This window comes from Bolinopsis microptera, chromosome 3, assembly GCF_026151205.1.
Source record: "Bolinopsis microptera isolate Bmic1 chromosome 3, MBARI_Bmic_1.0, whole genome shotgun sequence".
In the NCBI taxonomy this organism is placed as follows: domain Eukaryota; kingdom Metazoa; phylum Ctenophora; class Tentaculata; order Lobata; family Bolinopsidae; genus Bolinopsis; species Bolinopsis microptera.
Window position 1 is genome coordinate 18,478,790 of NC_087074.1, and position 14,144 is coordinate 18,492,933.

Below are 14,144 nucleotides of genomic sequence, written 5' to 3' on the forward strand. Positions count from 1 at the left end.
CCCATTGGCGAACAAACTTTGGATATAATCTTACATGCTCCCGAAGGAATCCCTGGTTTATGGTCTTTCTCATCGTCACCAGCACTTTCACTAGGTCACCAGCTCTTTCACTGAAGTCATCAGCCCTTTCACTGAAGTCATCAGATGTGACTCTGATCAACGGTATAGTTGTGGACACAACAAGAAAATTGAGAATAATCTTGTGCGAGGGTAGGGACCCAGATGTCGTTTCTAACCCAAATAAACTTTAAGGAGGCTTCTCATCAGTAGCCGCACCTCCTTACTCGGTTTCTGAACTGGAATTCTATGGGCTTCCAGACGGCCAGACCGAGTATTACCATCCCATCCTTCTAGAGTTCATCACAAGTAGCACCCACCTTGAAGATCTTTGACACCCAGACACACCCCATTGGCGAACAAACTTTGGATATAATCTTACATGCTCCCGAAGGAATCCCTGGTTTATGGTCTTTCTCATCGTCACCAGCACTTTCACTAGGTCACCAGCTCTTTCACTGAAGTCATCAGCCCTTTCACTGAAGTCATCAGATGTGACTCTGATCAACGGTATAGTTGTGGACACAACAAGAAAATTGAGAATAATCTTGTGCGAGGGTAGGGACCCAGATGTCGTTTCTAACCCAAATAAACTTTAAGGAGGCTTCTCATCAGTAGCCGCACCTCCTTACTCGGTTTCTGAACTGGAATTCTATGGGCTTCCAGACGGCCAGACCGAGTATTACCATCCCATCCTTCTAGAGTTCATCACAAGTAGCACCCACCTTGAAGATCTTTGACACCCAGACACACCCCATTGGCGAACAAACTTTGGATATAATCTTACATGCTCCCGAAGGAATCCCTGGTTTATGGTCTTTCTCATCGTCACCAGCACTTTCACTAGGTCACCAGCTCTTTCACTGAAGTCATCAGCCCTTTCACTGAAGTCATCAGATGTGACTCTGATCAACGGTATAGTTGTGGACACAACAAGAAAATTGAGAATAATCTTGTGCGAGGGTAGGGACCCAGATGTCGTTTCTAACCCAAATAAACTTTAAGGAGGCTTCTCATCAGTAGCCGCACCTCCTTACTCGGTTTCTGAACTGGAATTCTATGGGCTTCCAGACGGCCAGACCGAGTATTACCATCCCATCCTTCTAGAGTTCATCACAAGTAGCACCCACCTTGAAGATCTTTGACACCCAGACACACCCCATTGGCGAACAAACTTTGGATATATATAATTTTTGATTTAATAAATTTAAACAAAAAATGTTTGTTATTCATAATATGTTATCCCAGGGCTTAGAGATGAACAGAACAGAGCATTACTGATATTTCCTGTCCCTGATAAGGACACCCTTCCTTCCTACGACGAGTTAGTCTCCGTCTGCAACTACCTTCTATCAGTACCAAAGTAAGTTAATTGCTTTTTGGATCCAATTTAATTCACATTGAATATATAGTCGACAGCTAACCAATTCTTACTTACACTGTCCTAGGAAAAGTGTACAGAACAGAGGAGCCGTGGTGATTGTTGATGCATCTGATGATAACAGGGAACGCCTGTCTGATATCTACAAACTGTTGCAACAACTTCAGGTTCTTATTACTGGGTAGAAATGGCAATATCAGCATTTGATAACCCTCATATTGCATTCGTATTTCAGGAGATGTTTTTTTAATATTCTTATGTTTTTTGGTTTCAGGCATGCCTTCACCAATAATTTCATAATATCCAACTATCTGATGACTTTCTCAGGCTGATTCTCCTGGGTCTCTGGCAGTCATTCACCTGACAAGAGCATGTAAGATTATATCCAAATACAGGGGGGCCGCGCACTTGTGCGTGGCGGGTCATACAACGTATGACAAGCTATCGATCCACAATCGAGGCAAAACTTTTGTTATTAATATCTTAAGATTTGAAGAAATATCATTTTAAAAATTTTGGAATCTGAACACAGATACATAAAAAAAAAACATAATTTCGGTCCTTCAGATATTGTAATTTCTCTATACCAGAAGTTGCGTCTGACCAAGCTTATTACGATAATGTAAAAATTATTTCAAAATATTTAATATTTTAGAAGTTATAAGCTTTTAACGCGAGAACTTATCGATTTTTCGTCCTTTTAACACTTGAAATGCACAGGAGACCCACATACAGCTCGACCTTAACGTGCTGTACACTGAATTTGAATTATTCATACTTAGAGGCAACTTTTGGTATCAAATTTATCAAAATCGGAGACACCAAATTCTGTGCCAACTCATGGCGCTTATTACATAGACTATAACTATAGACGTCACTGGCAGTTATTTAATCAGTTGCAATGTATGTGTACTGATGACTGCCAGTGTAGTGCTCTAAGAAGTAAGAATAAGTCCTCAGTAATTTGTAGAGGACTGGTTCACAGTGTGAACAGATTCCAGATTTATATATTCTTAAACTGATATTTAATAAATGATTAAAAGAACCAATTTTAAAGTTGACATACTGCAGCCTTTAGGTCCAAATATATACCCATGGGCATTATGCTGACTTAAAAACAGCTCTAAATCAGTAGACTGTCACTCTATTAATGCACCACACCGCTACCTCCACTCCTAATAGTTATACAATAAATTCTACAATCCTAATTTCGTATCGTGATGGAGACCGGTGTCCATAAAAAACTTTTACTAGGTTGCCGTTTGGTGTGATCAATAGCGAACAGCACGCACACTCCTTTTCCCCCGTCAATATATATCTAATCTATTCAAAGAGTGACAACCATACTACACATTGAATTAGGATTCCTTTAAATATCAAATCGCTTTATTCTAAACTTGTGGCATAAAATTGAAATTTTTGTTTAACTGAGTACTCAGCTGCCAACAAGATATTTTTTCTTAGCCGGTATGATTTTATTCCTTTTTTGTGTAAAGAAATGAAGTATACTAGCATTACCCGATTCAAAATCTTTTAGCAAACCCATCCTTAAACTACGTGGGATTAATGGAGTCTTTATTCATTGTTTATTGTTGCACTCTCTAATATTTTTGTTTAAGACATAGCCCTTGCACTCAATCAGTACTATTGGCGAATAAAATCAGACCCGTCAAAACAAAATGTCTTATGAGGTGCTATGCTGAGTACGAGTGGCTCCACCTTAGAGAGCTAACTAGGCCGTTATCTGATCCTTAATGTATCGATCCGTTATCAATATAGCAGTTAGTAGCAGTTTGTAGCAGTTTGTAGCAGTTTGTGGCAGTTTCTTTGCACTTTGCTCCTCCTGTGTCTCGCTTGCAGTAGCGCGGCGCGCGACCGCCGAAGGCGGCACTTGTGAAACAAGCGCGTCACGCAGTACGCCTAGACTCATGGTTAGGTGAATTCTTTAAAAAGTAAGCCGCGCATACCGATTGTAGCTGATAATGTTTAATACTTCAAATAATGCGTTGATTCAGCTGTATTATTTATAATATGATCATGCTAAGTTTGGTTAATTATATGTCCATATCATTAGTTGTAGTAAAAATGTTAGTAAAATAAAATTTTTATTTACCACAAAACAATCAATACATATTTAATATTATTATACATTTATAAATAAATTTAAATTTAAATTCAGCTATATACACAATACACAGCCCGCCGCGCAGACAGCCACACATTGCTGAGAGATTCTCAGGTGCAGATGTAAGCGCCGCGCGCGCGAGGTTTCTTATCGTACAATTACATGTCACGATATATTGTTAATTATCAGAGAATAATTATTGCATATTAATTATTGCATATTGGGAAAATTTCGGTCGTTAACGCAGTACAGGGCGTGGACACTGCAATGCTAATAACGGAAGATTCTGTAGCACAAGTTTCATTCAGCTACCCAATTTATATGTGACATGTACAATGTAATTGTATTAAATTCAGATAAATGTTAGTAATAATCGACGTTAACATTTTGCAATTTACAATTGCACTTAAATTTGTCATACGTTGTATGATCCGCCGCGCACGAAGTGCGCGGCTCCCCCTGTATCGTCGAAGACGATACAGGGTGATATATAGTGAAGCGACCGTGAGGGTCACCACGTGATACAAACTTAAATCACATCTAGCAAGTTACTTTTTATTTGCATTATATATGTTACATCACTATAGCATATGTCATTCATATTATACGTTATATAAGATAAAAATAAACATTTTATAATTGTTTCAATGTTCAACACTGCTAAAAAACAAATATCTATTTGCCCACCGATTAAGCAGTCGCCAAAACAAGGCTCAAAGTTAATTTACCTTCATACCTTGTTTTGGAGATTGAAGGATGGATAATATTAATACTGAATATGGATAATATTAATACTGAATATGATGGATAATCAGTAATATTAATAAAATCCACAATCACGAATCATGTTTTCGATGGGCAAGCACTCGCAACTGGATGCTGAAACAAACGGCGCAAGTCTTGCACCGTTCATGCAGCATACATCGCGAGATATCATGAGCTCCGCTAACGATTCTAACGGATGAATTAGGCTCCCCTCCGACATAAACATGGTAATAGGGGGTTGTGGAAGGACACGAACACTGTTCGTTAACTCGTACCCCGGGTACCCCCTAGATTTATGTCCCGCCGGAGAGAGCCCACCACCAGTCATATCGAAAGCAGCTTTTAATTCTGCATTATAAATATCGCGTCGTCATAATAAATATACATTACCACTACACACTTGTCACTACACACTTTTATTCACAGTACAACTTGAATATTAACAAGAGACAGAAGAGTTTTACATCGGCTAAGCACCGCCAGGACGTTGGCTATACGCGTGGTTCATAAATTAGTTTGATTTGGGTACAGTTCGACCAGGAAAGTGGTCGGGATTAGTTCTCATAATGAGTGATCACTGTACGTCAAAATAATGTCATTTTAATTTTGCATATTGGCTGAAATGCAACGCTCGATTTATATAGGGGACAGGGGGGGGGGGGGGGAGGCGGCTCATGGGTGCTGGTTAGCGGTTTTGTCGGGCAGTATGATAGCAAATAGTTCAAATTGCATAGTCTTTAAATAAAAGGGTCCTGGACGCCCTGATCATATAAATTTCCATTATGTTGATGCGATGATGTGCCTGGCCTTGTAACATTTGTGCTTTGTAAAATTTACAATAAACTGTGTGTTATTATATTACTATGCTGCTGGGGCAGCCAAACGAGGATTGGACGTCTCACAACATGATTTCACAAATGTAATGCGTGCGCTTACATTCAAACGTTTGAGTAAAATAACAAGCTTTATATCGCCTGGACGCCCTCAACAGCAACTTCTGGGGGGTTGGGGTGCAAAAGTAACGTTACATATAATGTTGGCATTTACAGCTCTGTCACTGATTGCCAGATTGAGGTAATTCATTTTAGTATGTCTTATTATCACCACTTATTTGAAGAATATGTTAAATCAAAGAATATTCATGTTCATTTTTGTTCAGATCTGGCCTGGGGGCATCAAACACTAGATGGAACACAAGCAAGATGCACATACATCTCAAGACGGATGTCAGGAAATGGTTGGATATAGAAGTGTATCTAAGACAATTAGACCCTGTAAGATGGCATGTGTATGCACACACCTCATAGGTGATCTTGCTATTTAACAGCTGCTTAATTATAGACAGGGGAACAGACTGGTTAGTGCCAGCCGCTAGGTAGTCTACCAGAGCGAATGGGAGGCCCTCACAATTAACACCATGGGCAAGTCTTATTCCTAGGAAAATGCTAGGATTGCTGTTTGCAAGTGTTACTGCATTATATCTTGGTGTGCAAATTGACCATCACCTTACCTTTGAGCCTCAAATCATGTCCCTAAAAAAACATTGTTTTAGACTCCTCAGGAATGTAATCAGAAGAAAGTATCTTTTTAGTAAAGCTCAGCTTAATAATAATAAATAATAATAAATACAACATTTATAAACCGCCTTATAGCTAAATCATATAACTCGATATAATTTAATCCTGGAGATAAACTCCAGTGCTTTCTAAAGCGGCTCTTACATTAACTGAGCTTAGTTTAATTGAAAATTAGACATGACAAGTTCATTTTACCTATGTAAATGCAAAATCAATCAAATGCTAGAGAAAAGAAGTATGTTTTAAGTTTGGTCTTGAAAGATGTAACTGACTCAGCTGATCTTATGTCGTATGGCAAGGAATTAAATACTTTAACTGCACAGTGACTAAAAGCTTTCTCTGTGTTTACATAGTTAGGAGAGGGCGGAAAACTAAGGTAAAAATAATCATTATCAAGACGTACATTTTTAAAACTTTGCTGCCTAGGAGATATCAACTCTTTTAAGTAAGGAGGAGCTATATTATTTAAACACTTGTAGGCAAGTAGGGCAATCTTAAAATCTATTCTAAATCTGACTGGTAGAAAATGAACTTTCTTAAGTAGTGGAGTAGTGTGTGCCTTTCTTCCTCTCCCGAAAATAAATCTTACAGCAGAATTTTGCACCTTCTGTAAACGACTTAAATCATAAGAGCTCAGTCCAAAATATACGCTATTGCAATAATCAATTCTAGAGAGTACTAGAGCATGAACAAGCTGAATCTTAAGGTTAAAAGACAGTTTTGATGCAATAAACCACAAATTTCTGATCTGAATATTACATGCTTGAACCACTGACGTAATCTGATCACTCATTGAAAGATAACTGTCCAAATACAGCCCAAGACTCTTCACAGTTCCACTAACAACATGTGGCTCTTGATCCTTAACAATCTGTAGAGAGGCTGGAATATTTGTTGAGTCAAATTTAGAGGATATAACGATGACTTCAGTCTTAGAAGAATTCAGTTGAAGGAAATTGTTTGTCATCCATTTCTTGATATCAGACATACAGTGTTCCATATTGTGCTCTAGCTGTGATGGGTCATCAGAATCAAGAGTGAAATACAGCTGGGTGTCATCAGTATACAAATGAATACAGCACCCATGCATACTTGCAATGTTCTCAAGATCTTTGGTGTACAATATGAATAGCAGGGGGCCAAGGATTGAACCTTGTGGCACACCTATCTCAAGAACAGTTGCTGAGGAAGACGAATCCTTGACTTTGACACAAAATGAACGGTTAGCCAAGTAGGACCTGATCCATGTAAGAGCAATGCCTGTAATGCCATAAGCAGATCTTAGCTTCTTGATTAATCTTAGGTGATTGACAGTATCAAAGGCAGCACTCAAATCTAGAAGTAAAAGAACAACTTTAGTTTTCTTGTCAATAGTTATCAAGATGTCGTTATGGATTCTGGTTGTTGCAGTTTCACAGCTATGAAACTTCCTATAGCCGGACTGAACTTTAGAAAGCAAGTTGTTATCCTCAAGATAACTGGTGAGCTGTATAGATACACACTTCTCAATGATTTTTGACAAGAATGAGAGATTGCTAATAGGCCTATAGTTAGATAGAGATTCACCGTCAAGGCCACGTTTCTTCAAACTTGGACGAATGAGAGCCTCCTTAAGTTTTATAGGAAACTCACCTTTAACTAATGATTCATTGACTATAAATGAGATCAGAGGAAGGAGTTCTGGGAGACACTTGATGAGAATCTTTGTAGGTATGGGGTCAAGATCACAGAATTTGTTAGACATATTCTTTATGATGCTTACTAGTTCTTCATCAGACACATGACGGAATTGTACTATCTTTGGGCTATTAGAAAGAGGAACAAATTCATCTGAGTTAGGAGAATCTTGGGATTGTTGTTCTAAATAAATGTTGTTGTATATGTTGTCGACCTTTGATTTAAAGAACTGTGCAAAGTTGTTAGCACTCTCAAGATTTGAAGAGCAAGAAAGCAAGAAGGTGTAGTAGTACTAACTTTTTCTTTATTGAGCAACTTATTAACGATGGAATAAGTCTTTTTAGCATCACCTGCACTATCTTGTAACCTTGTTTTGTAGAAGTGATCTCTTGTGGATACAATGACTGAGGATGCTCTCTCTGATGCTTTCCTGTACAGTCGTTTATAATCTGGGCAATCATGATTCTTTTGATACAGTCTCTCAATCTTTCTTCTCATTGCTTTTGCTTGTTGACAGTGTGTAGACCACCATTCAGCGTTATGATCTTTTCTTGGGATGAAAGTTTTTTCTTTAGCATGCTTGTCCAAAATACTGCTCAACTCAGACTCATAGATATCAACTGCACTATCGAGGTCATTGAAGCAATCAGTGTCACATAGTTTTGACTTAAGAATGTCCTCAACAAAAGCATCTAGGTCTATGCAGGCAATGTTTCTGTAAGTAATTGGTTCTAGAGTGCCTATGGGTGCTGGAGATACATTGCAATTGAAAGCAACAAAGTAGTGGTCAGACGATGTACCAGAATCAGTAATGACAGGATCTAGAACTTCAATGCAATCGTGAGTAAAAGAACCATCCCTGGTAATTACAAGATCTAATATGCCCCCATCTCTGTGTGTTGCAGCTGAAATTTGTTGCACCCACCCACAAGACTTAAGTAGTGAATTAAACCTTTGTGCAACTGAATCATTTTCGTCTTCAATGTGGATATTAAAATCACCCATGATCAAGGGCTTTCCAGGTTTGTCTACTAAATCAACCAAGAGTTGCTCAAAGTCAGTTAGAAATTGGGGGATGTTAGCACTCTGAGATGTGGAGGTGCCAGAACGGTAAATTGAAACAATTCGTAGTATATCTCCAGAAGATGATTTGAAGGTACATTCACAAGACTCAAACGTTTTGAATCGCTTGCACTTCTGAGGAGTCACTTTAAGACTTTTCTTATATAGAACAGCAACACCTCCTCCCCGCCCAGCTCTTGGCTGGCTATGAATGGAATATCCAAGTTCTTTCATCTCAGAAAACTTAGCATTGTCATCTTTTCTCAGCCAAGTTTCTGTAGCACAGCAAATATCAGTATCAAAGTCTTCAAGCAATTGCATGACTCCAGCAGTTTTATTGCAGATGGATCTGCAATTGAACAGGGCAAAGTTCATACTCTGACATTCTGACTTAGAGTTTGTAGCTAGTTTTTTGAAGTAAGGATGTTTTGTTTATACCGATTCAATGCCTGTTGCATGATGGGGCACTGCTCTGAGCTGGAATGGTGAGTGTTACAGTGAGATGAGATTCTTGGATCTTTTGACAGACTGCAATTGCGACATCTATGTCTGCTAGGGTCTTCCTTGTAATGACAGTCTGATGTTCTATGCCTACCGCTGCAATACATACAAACCAGAGTTTCTTTCTCAGGACAATTTTGGGAAATATGGTGGAGCTTCTGACAATTATAGCACTGCTTGATGATGAATCTATCCTTTACAGGACAAGCACTATTCAGAATGAAGATTTTGCCGTCTCCTGTCAATAGGTTCCTAATCTGAGGAGAGACCTTGATCCCAGCAGTAGTGTACCTTAGTCCAACATTTATGTACACAATTTCAAAGAAATGCTCATTATCTAGCAAGTGTTTAAGTCCAGGATTTTTCAAGGGAATAATATCTAGAAGAGCTTTTTTAGTCTGTAACCGGAAATCTTCAGCGGGCAAACCAGAGCTTATTGTTAATAGCATTATCGTCTGCAAATTGGATTACTGCAACGCCCTTTATTTTGGAATCAGTGACTACCTCATCCATCAGCTTCAACTCATTCAAAATGCTTCTGCTAAAGCTATAGTAGGACTATATAATAAACATGATCATTTAGGAGATACTCTGAAAGACCTTCATTGGCTGCCTATCAGTTACAGAATTAGTACAAATTTTTACTTCTTGTTTATATTTATGTCTTAATGGTATGGGACCAGATTATTTAAGTACAATGTTTAAATTTGCAAACTATAATCATCTTATCTATTTGACTGAACCTAGAGTGCACACACAACATGGAGAAAGATCTTTTGAGAAAGTTGGCCCTAAATTATGGAATGAACTACCATTTGAGATTAAGAATTGTACAACATTGGACTCTTTTAAAATGTATCTGAAAACATTTCTTTTCAAACGTGCTCATAATATTGTATCTTAATATTTTTCAATCCTAGTTTTCCCTAATTGGTTCTACTGGAAAATGCATGTACACATTATTGTTTATTTAGTGTATCAAGTCTAATCACCCTTATCTGGTTTAGAATATAATGTGCCAGGTTACTTTTTCAGGTTTTATTGTATCCTGAACTGTTTTCATGGCACACATGTGCATTTTAAGTTGTTGTGCAGTTGTGCCACTATAATATAATATAATATAAAGTTTTATATTAGTTTTACTTTTAAATATTAATATTGATAGTACGAAATTTGTAGAATGTAAAGTGCTTTGTACTTTAAAGATGGATTCTGCAAGTAAGAATCCTACCGAAGATACTCCTCATTCAGAGATCAGGAAATACCCTTTACGAGACAAGATTAGGACTGCTCAACGCGTCTTTTGTGAGTAAAAATGTTTGAATTAAACATGCTTTATCTGACATAATTTTATCAGTAATAATGATTTGGTGTTTTGACACACTCTTGTACTTTAAACGAATAACCGTAAAAACTCTGTGGCCCATTTTATGCCATTTGCATTTATAGTGTGGCTGTGTGCGCGGTGGGCCGTGTCTATGGTTGAAATCTCATCTATGCGTGATTAAAATTCCGTTACACACGGATCAAAAATACAGAATATTGCCCGTGTTCAATAATAATAATAATATTCCATTTCTTCTTTTTGTTATCCCCTAGTCCCTGGGGTTGCAGCTAAGACAGGGCCAGAGAAAAATTACGGACTGCCAAGGTTTGATGCTAGTCGAGACCTCTTGTAGTAACCCTATTTAATATAATAATGTTTGATAATTATAATAAAATCTCAATGACTTTATCAGGTCAGTCGAAGAGTTCTGAGATAAATACTACGCCAGAACCATTATTTCTGAAGAATCTAAGTCAGAAAGGGTATCAAGAGGATGTTTCATCTGATTCTGATGAGGAAATGTTATCGGGTAAGCTAATTTTTGTTGATTTTTTCCATTCACACGCTTTTGTAAAAAATCTAGCGTCAGCCAAAATGAAACAACAGGCACAATTCTTGTTATGGCTTTGAATCATTTTAATGACATGAAAAGTTGAAAAAAGTTAAACATCATTAATTTAGACTTGTAACCCATGATTATTATGTACTGATGGTACTGATAAAATAATTCTTGTCTAATTATAATTCTAATTCTATGTATATAAATACTTTGCTACAGTTCCGACGGAGAGAGGCTGCTATTTTGACAGGCTATAAAAGCTTAATTAAGAGGTTACAGATAAAACATTTTTAGGTGAAAGCAGGTCTAATCGGAAAAGGATGGCTAGCAATCCGAAAAATGGACGTGGCAAGAGGCGTAAGATAATTAAACCTCTCCTAGCTCTAACTCACGGCAGAATGAACTCGATCATTAAAACATGTAAACAAGAACTTGGAAAAAATGTGAAAGTTACGGAGACTCGCATTATGAATGACTTTATAGAACAGGAGAACTTGGGGTCTCCAGAAGTTAGGGTCTCAAGATGGGCAAAAAACAGGATTGTGGCTTATGTAAGTTTTCACAATCATAACATAACATTTGTCAGATAATTTTGTCAGATAATTATCATATTATCATAAAAGGCTGATGCTACCATATTGCTACAAATAATGACGAGACAAGTAAGTTAGTTATAGGTACTGCATACTAGTTTCCAATGATATGATTGTGGTTGACTCTCACTCACCCCAATTTGAGCTGTGTTTAACAAGATTGTGGCTTATGTAAGTTTTCACAATCAGTGGTAAATCATAGAATTTGTCAGATAATCATTATCATTTAAAGTGCTGATTACCATGTTACAACTTTGCATACTAATTTTCAATAACATGATCGTAGTTGACTCCCGCCAATTGGATCTGTGTTTAACGTCCACTTAATCTTTAGCGGAAGAAACTGTGTGATTTAAAAACGAAAAAAAAAGACTGCCTGCCTTTGGATGACGTTGTATTTGATCTGAAGGATAAGGTGAATCCAGTAGTTACCCGTGGCCCAAGGTGTCAATTTTCTAAAATGACTCGTGAAGGACAAAGAAAACGAATAATAAAAAGTTTTGACCGGATCCAAAAATCTATAATTCAGGTTAGTCCAATTTTTTCATCTGTGGAATTTCTTAATCCCATCAGGATCATGCATCATAACTAAGTAAATAGGATGTGACGTTATTCAATCATTTCACCATTTACTCAATTTACTAATTATTTAAGGATAGAAAATGGTGTATCCGTCCTTTTCAATGTTTATCGATCAATATTCTTAACTTGGCAAATGCCTAGATCTGTGACGAAGACGATATTCCCATAAAGACAATGAATATTCATCTGAAGAAGAAGTATTCCAGTGAAAATATTAAAAATGGTCCATCTGGGATTGAAGCTCCTGTGAGTAATTTTCCCCAGTTTTTATCATGTAATATTGTTAAATTAATCATCTGTTTCCCATATAAATTATATATTGATTGTAAAAAGTTTTTAGACAACAACATTGTAGGCAAAACTGATTGTGCGGCGAAATTCTAGTTTTTTACCACCAACCCATTTAGCGTAGACACCTCACAGCGAGTAGACCAAAGTGGCTCTTGCTTGTAAAAGGTGCGTCAACGAAGTCATGGATTGGGAGACCCCGGTCCCCCATGATATAATTTCGTCCATAAAATTTTATGTAATATTAACGATTAATTATCAGAATTAAATTTACATAGACAGGCCAATTACTCTATTTTAAATGAACGATATCTCAATGCATTGTACAATACAATTGTACTACAATTATGATTGATACAAGGCACACCTGAATTATTACTGATATTATTTAATTATGATAATTATTACTGATTTCAAGTTCCCCCTTAAAGTATGTATTAATTAATCCAGAATTCTCTTCAGATTTTATACTCTCACATAACAAGCGAAGTGAAGACCAAGGAAGAGGATTTGAGAAGTAAAACTGGAGGTTTTCTGTGTCCAGCATGTGGTGAACAACTACTTTACGACCTACGAGTACAAGATGAGGAGCACAGTTTGTTACATGAGTTTGCTGGAGGTTCTGCTCATGAAAATGGTCATGTTACAGAACAAGATGGTTGCTGTGTTCAAAATAAATGTGATGTTCTTAAATCAGAATTAAAAACTGAGCAGAGTGAATTCAATGGAGAGGCTGGAGGCTTTCTCTGCTCAGTTTGTGGGGAAAAATTCCTGGAGGAGGACAGTTTTATTAAGCATATCAATGATCACGTTAATAATTCTGGCAAACATAAAAGACAAAGATGTGATGAATTTCAAAATGACAGTAGTCAATGATCTTGGATCAGTAAAAGATCGGACATATCTATCATCTCTCAGGAGAGTCCAGATCCTCTAGCAAATATTCTTGCTACTAAAAAACAGTTGGAATGCCCTGATTGTTCATATGTAACTGCACGAAAAAGTACTCTTCAATATCACTTAACAACTCACACTCGAGTTAAACCATACAAAATATGTCCAGACTGTTCGTATGCAGCAGCTCAGAAATCACACCTCAAAGTACATCTGATGACTCACTCCGGAGAGAAACCATTCAAATGTTCAGTTTGTTCGTATGCAGCAGCTCAGAAATCAAATCTACTAAAACGCCAAAAAAAGCATGCTAGAAGAATTGAATCTGACACGAAAGAACTCATACCAAGTACCAACTTATACTGATTATTACGGAACATGATCATTATTGCTATTGCACGAAAGGCGTATCTTTTTGAACGTGATCAAAAGACTATGTCATGGTGAAAACCGTACAAACATTTCAAGTGTCCATTATGCACGTGCCTCTTTTTAACCCCTCCCCCCCCGGGCCCCCTTTCCCCCTCCATAATCTGTTAAACATAGCTAGTGAGTTTGTTTTCACTAGCGTAATCATTTAGATAGATAATCAGTGATTATACATATTATCATATCACCCTGTTTTTATCATTGTGTGTAACTCTGTTTCATTGAAGATTAAGACTTTTGTATAATGTTTATAATAGTAGAAATACTTAATACTGATGGAATGTTACAATTAAACTGCAAATTCAATTACAATTAGTTTCCATTTCT

General features: G+C 37.2%; 1 protein-coding gene across 1 annotated transcript; it reads left to right on the forward strand.

Moving 5' to 3' along the window:
• Positions 1-10,321: 10,321 nt before the first annotated feature.
• LOC134812578 (uncharacterized) lies at positions 10,322-14,144 on the forward strand. Its single transcript, XM_063820063.1, has 6 exons — positions 10,322-10,450; positions 10,885-11,001; positions 11,326-11,582; positions 11,959-12,153; positions 12,348-12,452; positions 12,957-14,144. Exons 1-6 carry the CDS (start codon positions 10,351-10,353, stop codon positions 13,368-13,370), a joined length of 1,188 nt encoding a protein of 395 aa, XP_063676133.1. The 5' UTR covers positions 10,322-10,350; the 3' UTR covers positions 13,371-14,144.